At 33.7% G+C, this 20,840-nt stretch overlaps 1 protein-coding gene across 2 annotated transcripts; it reads right to left on the bottom strand.

The window, feature by feature from the left end:
- Positions 1-14,430: 14,430 nt before the first annotated feature.
- LOC131158826 (rac-like GTP-binding protein ARAC7) lies at positions 14,431-18,049 on the bottom strand. 2 transcript variants are annotated; one of them, XM_058113724.1, is made up of 9 exons: positions 17,964-18,049; positions 17,560-17,773; positions 17,135-17,222; positions 16,890-16,999; positions 16,482-16,545; positions 16,308-16,372; positions 16,145-16,210; positions 15,877-15,983; positions 14,431-14,702 (listed from the first exon to the last, which is right to left on the bottom strand). In XM_058113724.1, exons 2-9 carry the CDS (start codon positions 17,656-17,658, stop codon positions 14,672-14,674), a joined length of 630 nt encoding a protein of 209 aa, XP_057969707.1. In that variant the 5' UTR covers positions 17,659-17,773; positions 17,964-18,049; the 3' UTR covers positions 14,431-14,671. The 2 variants fall into 2 exon arrangements, with proteins under 2 accessions (XP_057969707.1, XP_057969708.1); XM_058113725.1 differs by having other exon boundaries at positions 17,560-17,987.
- Positions 18,050-20,840: the final 2,791 nt, after the last annotated feature.

The following is a 20,840-nucleotide window of genomic DNA, read 5'->3' as shown; positions in this document are numbered from 1 at the left end:
TAGTAAGAAAAAATTTAGTAAAAGACTTACCTAAAACATCATTTGTAAAAGATAAAATATGTGATGCATATCAAATGGGTAATCAAATAAAATCAAGTTTTAAGAAAAAGAAATTTATATCTACCACTAGACCACTTGAAATGCTTCATTTGGATTTGTTTGGTCCTAATTTTGTGCAAAGTCTTGGTGGTAAATCATATACTTTTGTCATTGTTGATGACTTTTCTAGGTTTATATGGGTGTTATTTCTCTCGCATAAAAATGAATCATGTGAACAGTTTACTAAGCTTTGTAGGAGAATTCAAAATGAAAAAGGCTATAAGATAACTCATATAAGAAGTGATAGAGGCACTGAATTTAAAAATGAAGGCATAGAAAATTATTATGACCTAGAGGGCATATCACATAACTTTTCTGTACCTAGGACCCCTCAACAAAATGACGTGGTAGAAAGAAAGAATAGGTCATTACAAGAAATGGGTAGAACTATGCTGAATGAACATAACCTACCTAAATATTTTTGGGTCGAGGCCATAAATACTACTTGTTATGTCTTGAATAGGGTGTTGATTAGACCGTTACTTAATAAAACCCATTATGAATTGTGGAACAACCATAAACCTAATATTTCTTATTTTCATGTTTTTTGTTGTAAATGCTTTGTGCTTAGGGATAATGAATATCTAGGGAAATTTGATTGTAAATCTGATGAAAGCATTTTCCTAGGCTATGCTCTTAATAGTAAAGCATATAGGATTTTCAATAAAAGAACATTGACTGTCATTGAATCTATCCATGTCGTGATTGATGAATCTACGCCATTTTCTAAGAAAGATGATGAAAATGATATTGACAATAGAAAATACTTAGACAAGTTATCTATTGAAAATAATGCAAGTGAAAATTCATAAGTAAATGATAAATCATCTGAAGATAATGACAATGAAAATAAAGTTCAGGAGTTGCCTAAAGATTGGAAATTTATTAGGAATCATCCTGTAGATCAAATCATAGGTGAACCATCCTGTGGTGTGGCCATAAGATCTTCCTTGAAGAACCTAGTGAGTCATTCTGCTTTCTTGTCCCAAGAAGAACTTAAAAATATTAAAGAAGCCATAGAGGATGAGTCTTGGGTGATGTCCATGCAAGAAGAACTTAATCAATTTGAAAGAAGCAGAGTGTGGACCCTAGTTTCTAGGCCTAATGATCATACAATTATTGGAACTAAATGGGTATATAGAAATAAGAAAGATAAGAACGGAGTAGTAACTAGGAATAAGGCTAGACTAGTTGCCTAAGGTTATAATCAGGAAGAGGGGATAGATTTTGATGAAACATATGCTCCTGTTGCTAGGTTGGAAGTCATTCGTATGCTACTTGCTTATGTCGCTTTTAAAAACTTTAAATTGTTTCAAATGGATGTTTAAAACACTTTTCTAAATGGCTATATTAATAAGAAAGTATATGTAGAACAACCACCTGATTTTGAAAATCATACATATCCAAATCATGTTTACCGGTTGTCTAAAACTTTATATGGATTGAAACAAGCTTCTAAAGCTTGGTATGAGAGGTTTAGTGGTTTTCTACTAGAAAATGAATTTACCTGTGGTAAGATTGATACTACACTCTTTATCAAATCCAAAAATGATGATATGCTTTTAGTTCAAATTTATATTGACGATATCATTTTTGGAGCAATTAATGATGAGTTGTGTAATAAGTTTACTAAATGCATACAAAATGAATTTGAAATGAGCATGATGGGTGCTCAGCTTAGTTTGTTTTTAGGGCTCCAAATTAAACAAGCTAAGTATGGAACTTTCATATGCCAATCTAAATATGTCAAGGACTTGTTAAAGAAATTTAATATGGAAGATTGTAAAATTCTTGGTACCCCTATGAGCTCTTCCATTAAATTTGATAAAGATGAGCAAGGGATCCCTGTTGATGTGAAATTGTATCGTGGCATGATTGATAGTTTTCTATATCTCACTGCTAGTAGGTCTGATATTATGTTTAGTGTAAGCATGTGTGCTAGGTTTCAGGCCGCTCCTAAGGAATCTCATCTAATAGCAGTTAAACGAATCCTAAGGTATCTAGTTGAAACTACAAAGTTAGGCTTATGGTACTCTAAGCATACTATCTTTGAGATTGTGAGTTATACTGATGCTGACTTTGCTGGTAGTAAGGTTGATAGAAAGAGTTCTAGCGGCACTTGTCACTATTTAGGACAATCTTTCATTTCTTGGTTCTCCAAGAAACAAAACTCAGTTACTTTATCCACAGTCGAAGCAGAATATATTGCAGCTGGAAGTTGTTGTGCTCAAACTCTTTATATGAAACAACAACTTATGGATTTTGGGTTGCACTATGATACAGTACCGATTAAATGTGATAATAATAGTACAATCAACATCTTTAAAAATTCTCTCTCACATTCACGAACTAAACACATTGAAATTAGACATCACTTCCTTCGTGATCATGTGTAGAAAGGGGATGTGGCTCTTGAGTTTGTATGCACTAATGAGCAGTGGGCGAACATTTTCACTAAACCACTTCCAGAAGATAGGTTCATACAAATTATATGTGAATTAGGTCTCATGCATAGTAGAGATGCTTCCTAGATATTTCATAGTTTGCACAAATTTAGGGGGAGCTGTAACGCCCCGAACCCTTAAACCCGGCTCCGGTGCGTTATACCTGATAAAATCCTTGATAATCCATAATCCATAATATATGCAGCGGAAATATAACCATAATCTCTATATAACATAATAACAGAGTTTACTAATTTTAATTACCAACCATAATAAATTAATCATCCATCAGTATTCAAATATATGCATGTCTCCAATCCATTATTCACTAATACCAGTATGTTTCACAACTATCCTTTCATAATTGACTTAAAACATAAATTATACAACATAAAATATACATATTAAAATTAACATAAAGATATACCATTTTTCTTATATCTTCCAAAAATGTTATAAAATCTCGAGCTCTCAAGCTCGATCCTGAGAAATCCTGAAAAAAGTGAATTCATATTCAGGTGAGATACATCTCAGTAAGGGAAGAAACAATATATTAAAATAGTGTGTGGTCAACATGAGTTTATATATGACATATTATTTAACATTTAAAAATCGTTAACATAATTTCTGAAATTATTCCCTGAACCTAAGCAAACACATGCAAATGTTTAACCCACGAGATTACCCTAGGATAGGGGTGATTACCCGTCCATACAAGTAGCACCCCTCTGCTCTGATACCTAGGCAACCCAAAGGGCGCAGCTAAAGCATACCAGGGCACTCACCTTACTCAGTAAGTCCTCAAGTGTTAAATTAATCCCGTACTCATGCATTCAACAATAGTTTACCGACAAAGGCCCCAAGGATAAGAAATTCTACCCGCCCATACAAGTAGATTCCCTTTGCCCTAGTGTGTTATGCAGCTACTGCCACATCTGAAGCTACTAGTGCACTCGCCTTACTCAGCAAGCCCTCAGGTGAAAGGTATGCCTCGCCCAATCGTAACATGTTCTGCGTACATACATAATTCTATTATCATAATACATCATTCTTTTCTGTTATTATACATTAATGCACATTCATTCATGTTCATAACTTAACTTTGCATTTCGTTTCACTTTAAGTGAATCTTTCCCATTTACATCATTTACCTTTGTCATTTCATTTCATTGCCATTTCATCGTCATTTCATTACATAACATTTCATTTCATTACTTCGTACTACAGCTGGTCTTTAGCCATCATCAGTTAGACTACGTAGAAACGTGCTAAATCTGCTAACATAGCTCCTTTTAGCTGCCATTAGTTAGTCTACACAGAAGTGTGCTAGATCTACTAACATGGCTGTTGTTCAGCTGTCTTACATTTACATGGTTGCATTTAACATACACAGGCAACATTATCCATATCATATTTTATTCTCATTGTTTTACTTACTTAGTCTGCATCTCATATATTTAACATATATTTGCACAGATTCTCATGCCACACAATTTAGTAATAAAATTCATACACTACCTGTAAAATAAGCCAACCAACATTTAGTATTTATATACTGAAAATACCTTTCATTTCTTACATAAATATTCTGAAAATATTTTTCCACTTTCATCAGTTCATTTTCACACATACATATCTAATAAACAACCCTAAACTTGAAGGAAATATAATTTAAATGGCTAGTATTTTACCCATACTGAAACATATACACGTACATATAACACAATTTATTTTTCTATTATATTCATAAAAATTCTGATTTAATATATATTTTTCCCCTTACCTGGTTTCTTGAACTACGCCAACAGGGACTCCGAAAAATACCTGCGGCACTCACCCGGACCCTGAAATTAAATTCCTAATTCTAATAAATTATTCTTGAATAAAATATTATTTAAATATTTCCTAGGGCTATAATTCCTAAATAAATAAATATACTCTTAAATTTAGCCAAATTGTCAAATTTCCCAAATCCCACTCTCGCTTTGGAGTAGGGCCTAGAAAATCCCAATTAAAAAATTTCCTACGCCAAAATGACGACAACGACGATTAGGACCCCGTGGTGGTGCCTAATCGTCGATTCAACAGTAGATTTAACCAGAAATTGAGAAATTGGGAAAAAATTACCTTTCCCCAGGAGTGGTGCCTACGCCGCTCCCACGACAAATTCGCTCCAGTAGAAATGTCGGTGGCGGAGCTAGGAACCCAACAACACCTTCCGTTTTCCGATCCACCATAAACTCGTCAAGAAATAAGGGAAAAGAGAGAGGCGGAGACGGAGAGGCGACAGTAACTTGCGAAGACAGAACAATGGAGATGCGTGGATCTGGCGGGTAAGATTAAACATTGAATTGGATTTCAAATTGAAATCCAATTCACTTAATTCTATCTTTATATTATTATATATATATATATATATATATATATATATATATAACTATTATATAATTTACTTAATTAATATATTTAAATAACATTTAATTAATTTATTAATTCAATCAAATAATATTCAATTAATTAACTAATTAATAATTAATCTAATTTCATTTTATTTCATATATATATTTTTATTATTTTTATTATTTTTTCCTCATAATTTTACTTGTTTATTTAATACACTAATTTAATAATGTTTAACCAATTAATTAATTAATAATTTTAATTAATTTTTTTTTTCGGGTTATTACAGGACCTTTCAAATAATTTTAAAGTCTAACAACTAATATAACTGTTGATATCTTTTATTGGCTTGGACTTTATGTTTTGCAATGCATAATTCTCATATCTATTGCATGGTGATGATTGCTTTTATGTTTTATGTATTGATCATACTGGAACTGTTTGAGTTAAGTAGTTGTGGATAAACTGTTAGATTTTAAAAACTTAAAACAGGTAATTTCTATACAGGAATTTTCTGGGAATTGTCTTATTTTCAAACGGCATGCTGCTGAAAATTTTAAAATCCCCAAATTTGTCTTGTGTACTAATGTTCTATATCCAATGACTAGCTATTAATTTCATAGCCTTTTTCGCTGTTGCAAAAAGGGGGAGATGGATAAGAGAGGGCAAAAAGTGGGTTGACTTGAAAATTGGATTGAATTGAACTTAAATGGAAAATTATCTAAAGTTTTACATAATGCACATTGTTAGGGGGAGCCTTCTAAGGCTATACCCATTTTTTGCATAATGTATTTGTCATCATAAAAAATGGGGAGAATGTTGACCTTATAGGTCACACCCGGTTTTGATAATGACAAATACTTAGGTATCTGATGGTCTTCAAGTGTATGTGCAGGCTTAGATGAGCATCTCAAGGAATGACACCTGAAGTAAGACATGAATGACACCAGTATATCATGCATATAAGATATATGGTAAGCTCAGAAAGACCCTAGTATGACTATAGGTCCCAACACTCATGCACATATATCATACAAAATACATGAGTGTTAAAATTGCACTTAATTGATTACTATAAGGGTATTTGAGAGAGTTCGGATGACCGAATCCTAGGAGTTCAAAACTCCTCGAGCGTTCGAACTATTGAGAAGTCAATAGTTGACTTAGGCTCTTGGGCGACAGGACAAATTTGTGCACACCTTCCACGGGCGCCCGAACCACCTAAAAATAACATTTCACCAACTCGGGCTACCGAGGGATTTAGTTCAAATTAAGCCTCGAGCGACCAAACACACGAGTTCGGGCTACCGAACCTATGACTGGGCACCCGAAAATCCGAAGAAATGTTTTTGACTTTGACTCGGGCCACCGAATCGAAACTCGGGCTGCCAAACTGATTTAAAGACCACTTATTATTGTGTTTGTTCGGGTGACCGAACCATGGTTCAACCACTCGAACCTCGTCAGGTTAAAAATATTTCAACTGTGGTAAATACCGGTTATTTTGGGTTACTTACATTTAAAAAATTTGAAACTTTTCTAAGAATTCCCAACAAGTCCCAACCGATTATAATTTTTACCTTGCCTCATTTGTGAGGATTAGCAATTAATTAGCAATTTCATTAGCAAAAAATCCTCTCTTTTGAAAATACTCTATTTGTCCAAATACTCTTAAATTTCCATTTCCTTGATACATTTTGAGGTTGTGAGACCATATTTAGTGTGCTTGTAATTGTTAGATTTTGCTAAAAACTCCCATTTTCTTGTTTGATTGTGATATTATTTTTGGGGAGTTTGGCTTAGTTTTATCCCACTAATTTCACATTATAAATCATTGTTGGGATAGACTAGCAAGCATTGGGGTCTTTGCATAATTGTTGCAAGACTTCCATAGCTTTGATTTTTGTTGTGTAAAAATATTTTCAACAAGTAAAAATATTTTCAACTAGTAGTGTGCTTATTTCATTGAAGAAAATATTCTTGAACTAGTTTGAATATCTAATTGATATTGTTGGAATATTGATTTGCTGTTGAAATGTGCTTTACTTAAATTCCAAGATATTGCTTGTATTGAATTGTAATAACCCAAAGAATTAAATAGGGTCTCGTCGACGAACACAGGGAATTCGTCGACAAGAACATATGAGGGCCTCGTCGACGAGGATATGTCTCGTCGAAGAGAAGATACCGCTAGAGGGGTTTCGGCAATCTAAAATTCACCGACGAGGGATACGGGTTCATCGACAAACTTTCTTCAGTGACTCGTCGGCGAGATGATGTGTCTTATCGACGAAGCTGGGGGTTATAAATAGCTAAAACCTAGATTTTTCTGCAGAATTTGGCGCAAGAAACTCTCTCTCTAAAACGTCCCTCTCCCCTTCCCACTTTGATTCTAGCCCCGTTTCTCGCCGGATCGACGATCTGAGGCCGCCATGATGCTCTTGGGAAAGTTCTCTACAAATCTACCAGAGTGGATCGTTGGTGGAAGTGAGTTGAATTACATCCCAATTTCAGGGTAAGACATTTTATTCAGTATTTGTCTTTCCCACAGTTATAAGAAATATAGTATATGAAAAAATAATGATATTTTGTTTTGGGAGATGTGGTTTTCAGGGTGTTGAGTGGGGAACCCTGCAGGTGTGAGACCAGATATATAAAAGGGCTTTTTAGAAACCAAGTAAGGGAAATATGCTATGTTAGAAGTTTTAACAATATTATCAGAGATTTTTATGTATATATATACTAGTTCATTATCCAATTTTTACTGAATAAGAATTTTTAATGTTTGTGTAGCCTAAGTAGATATTTATCTGATATAGAACTTATACAACTTTTTCCAGCATATCATGTTATACAGTACATATAGATATAGACTGATATATACAGATATTTATTCAAATCAGTATATTACATTTTTTATTCAAATGAGTATATACAGTATTTACAGAATGTTATGTTTCCTAATACCATAACAGTCAGATTATACAGACAGATTATACAGTTAGATATACAGATATAGCATCCACATGCTACAGTTATATTATTCAGATATTACAGTATTTACAGTACGTAATTATAGTGTTATGTTTATTTTGGAAACATGATGAAAATAGTGGAAATATTATAGTATTATATATATGGTATCAGATCCCTACGAAAACATTACAGACAGATACAGATTACAGAACACGGTACCGTTGCTAACACAGATAGAGTGCAACCACATATCTCATATAGAGTGTGGGTACCGTCAAACCGTACTCAGAGTGGATACAGCTCACCAGTTCACTTGGTTGAGGGGGCCGGTTTGATGAGATAGCAGTCCAGTTCCGCGCTTAGGAGTGGATGCAGTTTGGCCGAACTGAGGTAGTGTAGAGTATAGTGACTTACCTGGTAGGCCAACTACCGTTAAAACCTGCCTACAGGCCGCACAACCCTATCATGAGGGGTCAAATTATGACATACAAATTTTCAAGGAAAAATCACAGTTTTATATATATATATATATATATATATATATATGTATACAATTTTACAGCATTTGATAATTTTAGTATGATATTAGCAGTATGAAAAGTAGAAAATCAAATGACACAGTTATATTTTAAGCTATGCTTAAATATATGATGTACTTTGTACGGATTTACCATTTATACAGTTTCAGATGTTATTAAAATAGTATGTCACTTAGTCACCACACACTAGTAATAGTATATTTCCACTTACTGAGCGTCGTCTCACCCTATTACTTTAACATTTTTTAGGTGAGCCAGTTAGGTGAACTGATCAGACTCGTAGATAGAGTGATTACTTGTTTGCCCTATATATAGGGTAAGTTTGTACAGAGTGTTGTATTTTGGGGTAGATGGTACTGGAGAGAGATGTAAAATATAACTATGGTTTGGAAATACTGAATTCTGGTATTGTATGTGTATATATGGTTGTATGATTTTATGTTTTCCGCTGCATAGGTGTGTTTATTTTATACAGGAATACCTCAGTGCCCAGCTAAGGCCTGAGATGCCATAGTAAAGGTATCAAAGTAGTTTATGTGTTTTATGTAAGAAATAAATAATAATAAAAATATAGTGTAATTTTTGAGGTCGTTACATGAACACTCTTGAGAATTTCATTGATAATACCATATTGAGTCTTGTTACCACAACTATTTGCATCACTAAACTTACACTATATCCATATTATTGATGTGTATATGATTGCGCATATTGGGTACATATCTGCTTTACATGAAAGCATAATCACTGTACCAGTTGATTGAGAAAATACTGTTATATTCCAGGCGTGGCCTGAGGGGGCGGTAATCTAGCCCAGTAAGGATTGTGTGAAGGTTGAGGTTAGCCCTGTGCTAATTGACCTGGTTGTTTAGGTGTCATTTCACCCATTTAAGTGAGCATTATAATAGTAATCTTTGTACTTGTTAGCCAAGGTAGGGACGTAGGCAATTTGCCGAACCTCGATAACACTTCTGGGTGTCACTTACTTTTTACTGCTTTTTAATACATGTTTAGTTGATTAAATTGCGCTATTTAATTTCTGCTACATATTGCAATTGATTTATTTTACTTACACTAGATTGACTTTAGGGTTGTGAAAATACTGTTGTTAGGATATTGACCTATGACATTAATTTTAAAAATACCAATTCACCCCCCTTTTGGGATCACGGTAAAGCTAACATTTTGGCTGTGGTTAATTAGTCGAAAAATTTGTTGATAAAGGAAATTCACATGAAGGTTTTGGGTACGACCAATAATAATTTTGGGTTGGAGATTTGTAAGGATTAAACTTCGGAGAGATTGGGGTTATCTCATGGTGGTTTTGTGGACATAACTGCAGGGAGATTGTGGTTATCTTAGGGCGGTACACCAGTGGCGAATCAATGTAAACTGTCCACCGCTTAGTACCCAAGGACGGATGGTGATGTTCGGGTCATGTCAAAGGTTTCCTACGCCAGTGCAATGGGGTGCTTCAGCGGGCAACAGAGCGATTCGTCAGTTATTAGATTTGTGGATGTAGACGACACATGAGACATGGATGACAGGAGCTCTATAACAGGGTATGTTGTGGGAATGCCTAATTATTGGAAGTCTAAGATATAGTCTTAGGTTGCACTTTCAACAATTGAGTCGGAGTACTTGGTAGTGGCTGAGGCTGCCAAGGTAGCATTATGGTTTAAAGGATCGTTCAAGGAGCTAGGTATTTAGTTAGGTGGAATTCCTGTTACCATGGACAAGTTCAAGCGTTGCTTGGGCTTTGTTTACATCTCTAGGTGCTAGACAGAAGGCGGTCCCAATCTACTGGCCCAGATGGAGCAGTGGGGTTATGCTTTCGGTTTCCTCCTAAGTGGTGAGTATTCGCCAAGGTGGAGATTTTTGGAGATGTGACTCATATTTGAGTGGAACGCATGCACTGGGGAAAGCATAGTGATGTAAAGAACAAGAAGGCTAGTTGTAGGATCAAATTGTCGAGGGATTGGTCGACGGTATTAGAGACTGTTTGCTTTTGGTATCAAACCGTCATAGATTTTTGATTTGGTGATCAGTAAATTGAGAGATTTCAGAGGTTTTTTCTCCAGGGATTGCTACAGAAGTGTTTTATTTATAGTATAAATCTTCTGTATGCATAGGGTTAGTATTTAATCAATATTTTGTAACCCTTGATGATAAGCTTGATGTAAGCTTCACATGTGATAGTGAAAAACAATTGTTTGCTCCCGTGTGGACGTAGACACATTGTCGAACCATATAAATCTTGTGTCTTTGATTATTGCTTTCGTTTATTCTCTTTGTGTGTGATTGCTTATTCCGTATATTCATCGTTGAGTGCTTGCGTTACTTGTTCTGAATTGATTCAAGTTTGTGAGGTTTTTCTACTACGCACTTGCATTAAAATATAATATTATAGAACTCTCATAACACTGAATTGGTGCAGACTCCAATTCAAGGAATGCTACAAACTATTCAAATGACACAAGCACAACAAAAGTCTGAAATCAAACATCATTGCCATGGCTAGGCATTAGTGCTAGGCTTTAGTGGTTGATATAGATCAAGATTCAAATTAAAATATTTTTATATCTACAAACCAAGATTGAAGAACAAGAGACTTACCCTAGCTTTGATTTTGGATAGCACCACTAGATCTGATGGCTAGCTTTGATTTGATGTTCCTCTTGTTTCTTCCTAAATTGTTGTTTCGATTTGTAAAAGACTCCATTGATTTACAGCAGAAGAGAGCCACGAGAGTTGAGGAGACTAGTCGAGAACTCGGGGAGAGTCAAGCAAGTTGATAAGTGGGAGAGTTGGGATTGATTCCCACTTTGGGGTGAATGGTCATTCCTCCCATATTTGGAAGACATCCTTATTTCGACTTCAACTTGGAAGGGGTATTCCACAAAATGGACGTTCTTACTTCTATAAGCCTTTCAAGCGAAGGAATGGACTAAAAGTGTTAGAATACGCATTTCATTCCATTCTCACATGTCAAACACCGCATTATAGCAATAGAGGGCTAGGTGACCTCACAAGCTTGATAGTCCATAATGACCCTATTTCTAAGAAAATGTTGAATGATGACACAAGTTCACGTGTTAGCAATTGAATGAATGAAGTGGGTCTCACTTGTTTCATGACACTCAACTGTTATTTAGCATTGCATGTGATTGGCATTTGATTGTCAGTTTTTAATTATATTAGAATAAATTTTTATTTTAATAACATTTAATATAAAAAATAATAAAATTCTTTTTCCTTTTCCATACAAAATTTTTAATCCAAGAGGACCTAAATGTCCATTGAGTGAGGAGAACTTTATTCTTTATTTGGAGGTTTTAATTTCCTGCCCTATATTTGAATTTATGTCAATAATATAAAATTACATATAGTTTAGTTCATATGCAGACAACATTAAATTAAGGAGTCAAATTAATCTTGCCTTAATAAAATTGTATTTGAGAAGGTTTTATCTCTCATAAATGTGAAGAAAAAAATGGATCCTGCACATAATATATGGAAACCTGCCATAGGCCATTTTTGGACCTGAATGCAATCGTTCTCTGCAGGCACTGCAGACAATGAGAGCCCACTGGCCGCAAACACCATTGGACTCTTATCAGCGGAACCACCATATTAAAACCACTGCATCATGTCAGCAAGATAAGGGAGGACTTTGTTTACTTCATATTGCTGCCATTACACATCAATTTAATCCTTCTCTTCCTTCGTTTGGGTACGAGGAAACCAAGAGAAAATAAATTAATCTGAGAGAAAGAAAGTAATATGTTTGGAAAATAAGAGAAGAAAACTAATAATAGTACCTCCTTTCTGCTTGATTTTATAGGGGAAAAACCTGAAGGAAAAATATTGCATTTTACCCATACACAACCCCCCTACTTCTCTCCATCCAAATAGAATGAGGAAGGGAATTAATATCCGCAATTTCATCATTTGTTGGAGTTTTTCCCGACTTTATCATTTTTTCAAAAAAAATATTAAATAATACCTTTTTTGAAAAAATATTTCCCAGAATAATCCTGACGTAATCTCGTTACTTGGAGTAGCGAGATTTAAGCAAATCTCGTAACTTGAAGTAGCGTGATTTGCCACGTGTCATTCCAAAAAAAAAAAATATTTAATATATATTTTTTAAAAAATTGATAAACCGGGAAATAAATTCTTTTAATATATTTTTTTAAATCATTTATTATTAGTTTTGAGTAATTAGCATTTATAAATCGGGAACGTTTTGGGAAACTTTCTATACCCGTCCTGCGATTGGAAAATTTATATACATAATAAGTATTTGAAACTTGCCGTTGACTACGGGCAAGACAGTATTTATGACGATCCAAAATAAATTTTATTTTAAGAAAACACTAGCGTCTCTCCCCTTTTTATATTTATTATTTTAAGAAATAATAATAAAAAGTTATGAAGATTTATTCAAATTTTAAAATATAAAATCATTTATAAAATTATTATATACTATATATATACATATATATATATACATATATTACACTATTTTAAAATTTTCTAAAATATCCATATAATTATCTGTAATTCTTACCTTGTATGCATTGCTTTGGTTCTTTAATTTTTTTATAAAAAAATCCCAAAAATTAATAATTTAATTGAATTAAAATATCCCTTAATTTTTTAATTTTTTTATTTTCTATTACTCATAATTTTAATATGTATGAGTTTTTTAGAACATCTCAAGTGATGCCAAATCACCTAATTAATCTCAATAATTAGAATTTAAATTAAGGCACCATTTTTATTTTTTTATATTCATTTTTGTACAGTGAAGAAGCAGTTTATCACAAAAAAATCTGGTATTGAATAAATATTGAAATTACTGCTCGTAGTTTTGCAGTATTAATAATAAGTATTTTTCTTAATTGATATTGATATTGATAAAAAATATTATATTGAATAAATATTAAAGTAATTTTTTTTGTGTCAATATATATATATATATATATATATTAATTTCAGGTACAATTAAAATTAGTAATTTAAATAAAGTTCAAATTTTCAATTTATTATGCAATAAATTCTTTTAATATATTTTTAAAAAAAATGATAAATCAGGAAATAAATTTATCATTTATTATTATAATAATGATAAATCGATTTATTACGTATAAGAACTTATTTCCCGATTTATCATTTTTTTTAAAAATATATTAAAAGAATTTATTTTCCAATTTATTATGCAGAAGAATTTATTTCCCGATTTATCATTTTTTTAAAAATATATTAAATAATATTTTTTTGTGAGAATGACACGACAAATCTCGCTACTCCAAGTAGCGAGATTACGTCAGGATTATTCCGGAAAATATTTTCCTACAAAAGGTATTATTTAATATATTAAGAAAAAAAAAAGGATAAAACGGGAAAAAACTCTCATTTGTTGTCATGAACACACAACACTGCTGTCTGGGATTCCTCATGGTGGCTTAATTTATGCTAACAATGAATATGTAATTATGGGCTGTATACTGCAGTTTTGCTGATTATGGAAAATGTTTTTTTTTTATTGAAGCAATCAAATGAATTCCAGTAAATGAAACTGGAACGTTATCATATGCATACTCATGGCTGTGGTCTAGGTTAATGAATTAGTGTGGATTCTACATCCATTCTAGATTATATGGAAAATCCACTCTGCTTCTGAGCATATCAATGGGAAAAAGAACAGAATGAATTACTCTAACCTAGCAGCAAAAAACCAAAAACATATTCAGCAGAGACGATTCACAGTAAACCAAAATATGTGACATGATTGATCCACGACACTTGTTTCAACTGTCATACCATATGCAACAGACATCATTCGAATTCCATGGGATCTCCAAACCCCCCACCTTATTTTTTTTGCTTAATATCAGTGATGATAATTGCAATATTAATCATTTTAACAAAAGAACATTCAGCCTGTCTGAGCCTAAGACTGGATGTGGAAGAAAGGGTGACATTCAAAATGAAGTAGGCAATGTATTACTATCACAACAAGAAGGCAATCAAAATGAATCTAGCAACACTGCATTAGAGAATGCAGAATACACACATAAGCAGATAACTAGTGATGTGAATTGGTACTGCCATGAATCCAGTTCTGGCTGAAATTTCCTATAGCTTCAAAACAGCAGACTGAGATTCTGAGGCAAAAGCGGGGGAGCACCATCCATTCTGACATTGCTAAGCAACACAACCTCCAAACACAAGACCCCTGCAGTTACATAAGTTATTATGCAGGATCAGCACAACATAGACTGGTGAGTATTCAGAAACTGTAGATTTGCATCTTTATGTGAGTTTCCATAAAGAAGTAACGAACTATCATGGACTGTGATGCATTCAGTTCTTACACAAAACTAATCATAGAGAGAATCTTTTTCGTAAGTGAAGCAGAGTTTCTGGAAATATATTTCCACAAAATAACCTGATTTCTTTGACCCTGCAATCTGGAGCATGGATTTCGGACCTTCTATTTGGATTTCGATAAATTTCAATATAATTTTATATTACATCTTATTTAAATCCAATACCAATCCAAATCTAAAGGCCTCTCCAAACATAGAGTGAGTACACTTAACAATTAACATCAAAATAGCAATGTCAAGGAACACAAAAATGTTAAAACGTTGGCTTGAAATTAATGTGCAGTTTTGCAGACCCAATGACCTGTTCTTAGGCTTGACAAGAGTTACAAGACCGTTCTGTAAGTTCTTGGGCCTGACAAGAGTCACAAGACAGTTCTCTAAATTCAATAATAATAATAATAATAAATAGCATAAAAGCTCCACCCAAAATAATAGACCATATAAATTCTTTATTTTCTCACTTGGCCACCCTATGCTTTGATACAGGGAGACAGATCCGTCAACTTGCTAACTGGTCCCCTCCCACATTAGCTTTATTTTTTATTTCAATTTTCCCTAGGTCCCCTGGGGGGCCGAGGGGGTTTATATCTAAAAGACAATCATTTCATATTCATTACTTCATTTATCAAGGACCAAGCTCTGATGTCCCTCATAGACCACATCTGATTTTCAGGATAATATGGCTGATTTGATCAATTCGTACTATGATTTAATTGTGGTTTTCTTTGCTTGGAATCCACGTGCTCTTCATCTACTTAAAAGATTGGTCGTCACGAGAACTTAGATCTATGGTAATGAGTTGTGGCTCTAATATCTCTGCAAGTCCTTCATTTAAAAAAGTACCACTAGACTCTGTCCTTTGGTGTCGCTTATATTTATTATTAAACCATTGACTTGCATATTTTACAACTCCCAAGTCCCAAGCAAGTTTGCAATAGTCACCATCATGTCATATTGATTAGAACGAACCCTCTATAGTAGAAATGATATCTGAAATGAAAAGAAAAGGACAGTACTTACACTATTGAGCAACCAGATCTTCTATGCTTTTTCTTCCTTACCATCTCCTTCCTTCTTGGAGGTTGAAGCACAACCTTTATTGCCGTATCAAAAACAGCTTTGACATTCTACATAATCATAAATAAGAAGCCTTAAAATTTAGTAAAGCGCTCTGTGACGATGTAATTATTAAGTAGATGGTAATCTTCAATTTTGGGGATGACAGTACTGGCATACTGCTGATGAAATTTGGGGCAGCCACAAAATTCAAGTTCCAAGTAAAATCTACCTGCTGAGTCTTAGAGCTACACTCTATGTAAGCTGCTGCACCAATTTGTTTCCTCAGCTCCTCCCCCTATATATTGTAAGTTAGGTCAGCACTTTTCTTGCTCAATAAGCTAGGTGATTCCAAAAATAGGAATTTGATCACAGCAAGAAGGAATAACACCTACTTGAGCAGATGTTATGACGTTAGAACCCATATGATCAGCTAGATATCCTCTATCCTCCCGAAGGTCTGAAAAATAAAGAGTAATAAAGAATTTAATTTGCATCAATTTGGTGCACGCAAACGTAAGCCATTAATACAAAAATTCAAATTGCAAATTTGTTGAAGTACTGCCTACCTAACTTCGTTCCAACAAGAACAATTGGAACATTTGGTGCAAATCGACGAAGTTCAGGCATCCACTGAGAAACAAATTGGGAAGCAGACTCCAGTTAATGATACAATACTAAATCTCATCAAATTGATGAAAGAAAAACTCCCTGATTGATGAAAATGTCTCCCCACAACCCTCTCCAAAAGAAGAAGAAGAAGAAGAAGAAGAAAGAGAGAAGAACTTCAAAGAAGATTAAATTTTTTAAGAAATCAAATTTAGGTCAAGATGAAAGCAGAAGCACCAATGTAGATTTGAAATGAAACGACACACTTTTTTCAAACATGATCCAAAAGTAGTAACACCAAAAAGTAAAGGGGAGGTAGAAAAAGTAAAAGGATACAATAATGAAAAGACGAGCACAGAAATCAGTACCTTCTTGAGCACATTTTCGTAGCTAGCTCTGCTGATTAAAGAAAATGCCAGCACAAATATATCAGCACCTCTGTAACTAAGTGGCCTCAACCTGCTGTAGTCTTCCTGACCTGAAAATCAAAATATGTGTATATAGTGAGTCAGACATGAAGGAACAACTAAACCCTAGGTCCAAAATAACATCGAACATGCAAGGAACTTTATCCAGAAATTGAACTCAGTTTGTAGGGAAGGAAAGCTGATACCTGCAGTATCCCATAGTCCCAAGTTGACAATGGTCCCATCCACAGCCACATTAGCACTGAAATTGTCAAACACTGTGGGTATATAATCCTGCAACAAAAATGCACAGATGAGAGAGAGAATCCATGCTCAGTGCCTCATCTCAAACAAAAATGCGAAAAATGACAACTTTCTCAATGCCCAAATGATTGAACACGCCCAAGAGAATAAATGGAAAGGGAAAACCCAACTCCAAAAAAACCATTTCTTGAGGACCCAATTTTTTGTTTTGCTGATTTCTGAAATACCCATTTGCAGATTCATATGAAAGATACATGAATGGAGAGGAAGGTGCGCCCGGGGGGGGGGGGGGGGGTGGAGATGGGGACAACGAAGGGAAAAATAGAAGAAGGGATTTTGGTTGAGAGGGTGTTTTGAGGAGACTTACAGTGGGGAACTTGTTACTGGTGTAGCAAATGAGCATGCAAGTCTTCCCAACAGCTCCATCTCCAACAGTCACACATTTAATGAACTTAGAAGCACTCATCCTCCTCTGGCTCTCTCTTTCTCTTTCTCTCTCTCCCAACCTCAGGAATCAGAAAGAGCTTCTACAGTAGCTCAGCAGCCACAGCGGCAGAAAATCTTTAGTCTCTAAAGTTCAGCTGAAAAAACAAAGAAGCTTCAAAGGAAAAAGTAGGAAAGAAGAAAGAAGAGAACAGTGACATTGGGAACACAGCAAGGTTGATGCAGATGCCCTTCTTGTAGTTTCAAGAAATTACACTAAAAAAATTAAATATGAGAGAGAGGAGAGAGAGAGAGAGGAGGGGCGCAGTCAAAGACAGAGTGTCTCACCTTGTGCTTCTCGTCCCTCTCAACAGATTTCAAATCCAAATACCCAACAGAAACAATTTTTGAAATTAAAGAAGCAGAAAATGTAATGGGTCCCCTGGCCTCTGCTTTTAAACGGGTATCTAGCTCTTTTATCTCTGCGATACAACTGTCACATTGCAAATTTATTACTGGATTTTTTTTCTGGTATCAATTTATTACAGCCTTCTAACTTTTTTATACCTCAAAAACCTAACCTTAAAGTTTCTCATAAATATTTCCACCATCTCATATTAAGCTATGTACTTTCAATTTTCACTACATATACTTTTAATTTTATCATTACTGTAACAAAAATTATTAAATATAATAAATTTATTTTAGGATAAAATATACCAACCTTTCCCGAAGTTTCAGGAGATGCAAAACTTAGCTAACAAGAAGCATTAGTGGCAGTCTTAAATTATTTTCATGCCTACATTGTAGTGATCCGAAAATTATAATAATAAAAGAAAATAGAAAAATAAATTTTTTGGCTAAGGTAGGAGAAAACCGACAATGATTTTATAAAGGAGTCAGAAAATTGACGATAATTTTGGATTTTAACCGCAACAGGGTAAAGGTAAAACGGTAAATTTTGAAACTGGTTAATAGAAAATTGGCGACGGTTTTTTGGTTAGTGCTGAAAGATATAAAAGAACTGAGAGCTTCATTTTTTTTTAAACAAATCAAATTTCTCTTTCTCCTCTCCAAACCCACGAACCTCTCTCACTTTTCTCTGCAATTTCTGCTCTGTTAAGTCTCGTTTCAACGATCAGGAACTACCACGGGATTCTTGGAAAGATTCTCTACAACGTGGGCATAATAGAATTTCAATTTGAGGTTTCGAGGCATCATCCCAAAACTAAGGTAAGTGTGTTATTTAAGTGTTTTGGGTTGATTATTTAATTATTGAAGATATAAGCTTAGATGTGAATGTATTTTTGAGGTTAAATTGAGAAATTGAGGTTTTGTATAATTCAGGGTTGTGTACACAGCAGGGTAGGTTTTCAGTGAGTTTTTTTCTTCACAGATTCAGGTAAATGATAAATAGTTTATAATTCAGGAAATGTGAGTATGAAACTATTCTAGGAAATTTAGTTGATTGATAGGGAAATATATATATATATATATATATATATATATATATATATATATATATGTGTGTGTGTGTGTGTGTGTGTGTGTGTGTAATTTCAAGATTATGGAATTATGAATGCCGTGGGCGTGAGTTAGAATCAGTAGGCAAGTTCAGTTAGCTAGGTAAGAGAAATATGTTATGTTAGGAATTTTAGAAATTTTTTTAGTAATATATATGTATTTTGGGGTAGATTCTTTGGATAAATTATCTTTATTATCAGAAAATATAGATTTCAGTACAAGGGTTTTTATTTAGTTGTGTGGCATAAGTTAATATCAAAATAGTTTAGAATTTATGCAATTTTTCAGAATATCATGATTTATAGTATTTTTGCACAGAAATATGTTTTTTAGATTTTACAAAATTATGAATTACAGTGTATATATAGACAGATATTTTACAGACAAATATTTTACAGTGTTTACAGAATACCATGATTTTTAGAATTTCAAAATCATAACACTCATATATTTCAGTTTATTCGATCAAATATTATAGTTATTTTAGTCCGATATTACAATATTTTCAGATGATATTTGCAGTGTTATGATTATTTTAGAATCATGATGAAATAGTAAGATAATTATATATTAGTATTATATAGTATTAGACCCTGATAAATTATTTTAGTCAAATTCAGTCTGCAAAGCATAGTACCGTAGTTATTTCAGATAAGAGTGTAACCATATATCTCAGATAGTGTGTGGATTTCTGTCAACCGTGCCTTAGAGGGATTGCAGGCTCCCCAATATTTTGGGTAAAGGTGGCCGGTTTGACGAGGAAGAGGCCAGTACCGAGCCTTTGGAGGGATTGCAGTAAGGCCGGCCTGAGGATTGATAGAGTATCAGTTGACTTATCTTGGTGGGCCAACCAGAGTTAAGTCCCACCTACGGGCCGCACAACCCTATCATGAGGGGTTAAATCATGACATACAGATTTTTAGGGTAGTTTTCACAGTTATTTATATATATACTGATTTGCAGGATAACAACAGATAGATTATAATATTAGCAGTATGAATAAGTAGAAAGTTCAGATAATACAATTGTATTTTAAGCCACATAAGTGTGAATTACACGGTATTATATTTCACATGATATCTCAGTTTAGTTATTTTTTAGTAAGTCATTTATGTAAACTCAATTATCACACACTGGTAATAGTATATTTCTTCTTACTAAGCGTTGTCTTATTCCAGTAATTTAACATTTTTTGTTCATGTGATCTATGATGACCCAAAAATATATATACGATTAAAGCATAATAATAATAATAATAATAATAATAATAATAATAATAATAATAATAATAATAATAATAATAATAATAAAAATGGTCATTAAGTTAATATCAATACAAAAGTGCTTTCTGTAGGATCCTTGATTCCATGTTTGATGTCTAAGAAAGATCTTATCTTAGCGAGTGCTCAGAGACCATTGCGACTCAGTCGCTCCCTAGGAGGTCGGTTTGGTCAAAATAGAATTTCATAAGATAAATAGGATAGACACTGTTTATACACATAAATAAGTACATATACATAAAATAGTGTTTTGACAGACATAATTTGTAAAAATACATGGTAAAATAATAATAATAATAATAATATAGGTATCCTATGTAGGGCCCACAAAACTGTGTGGGGCCCATATGAATCCTGAAGTCATGTGGGGTTCACATGATTCCCGAAGTTATGTAGGGCTTATAAAAACATGTGAGGACTA

This window comes from Malania oleifera, chromosome 6, assembly GCF_029873635.1.
Source record: "Malania oleifera isolate guangnan ecotype guangnan chromosome 6, ASM2987363v1, whole genome shotgun sequence".
NCBI classification, from domain to species: Eukaryota; Viridiplantae; Streptophyta; class Magnoliopsida; order Santalales; family Ximeniaceae; genus Malania; species Malania oleifera.
Note: the sequence above shows the minus strand (reverse complement) of the source record. Positions and strands in the feature narration are given on the sequence as shown.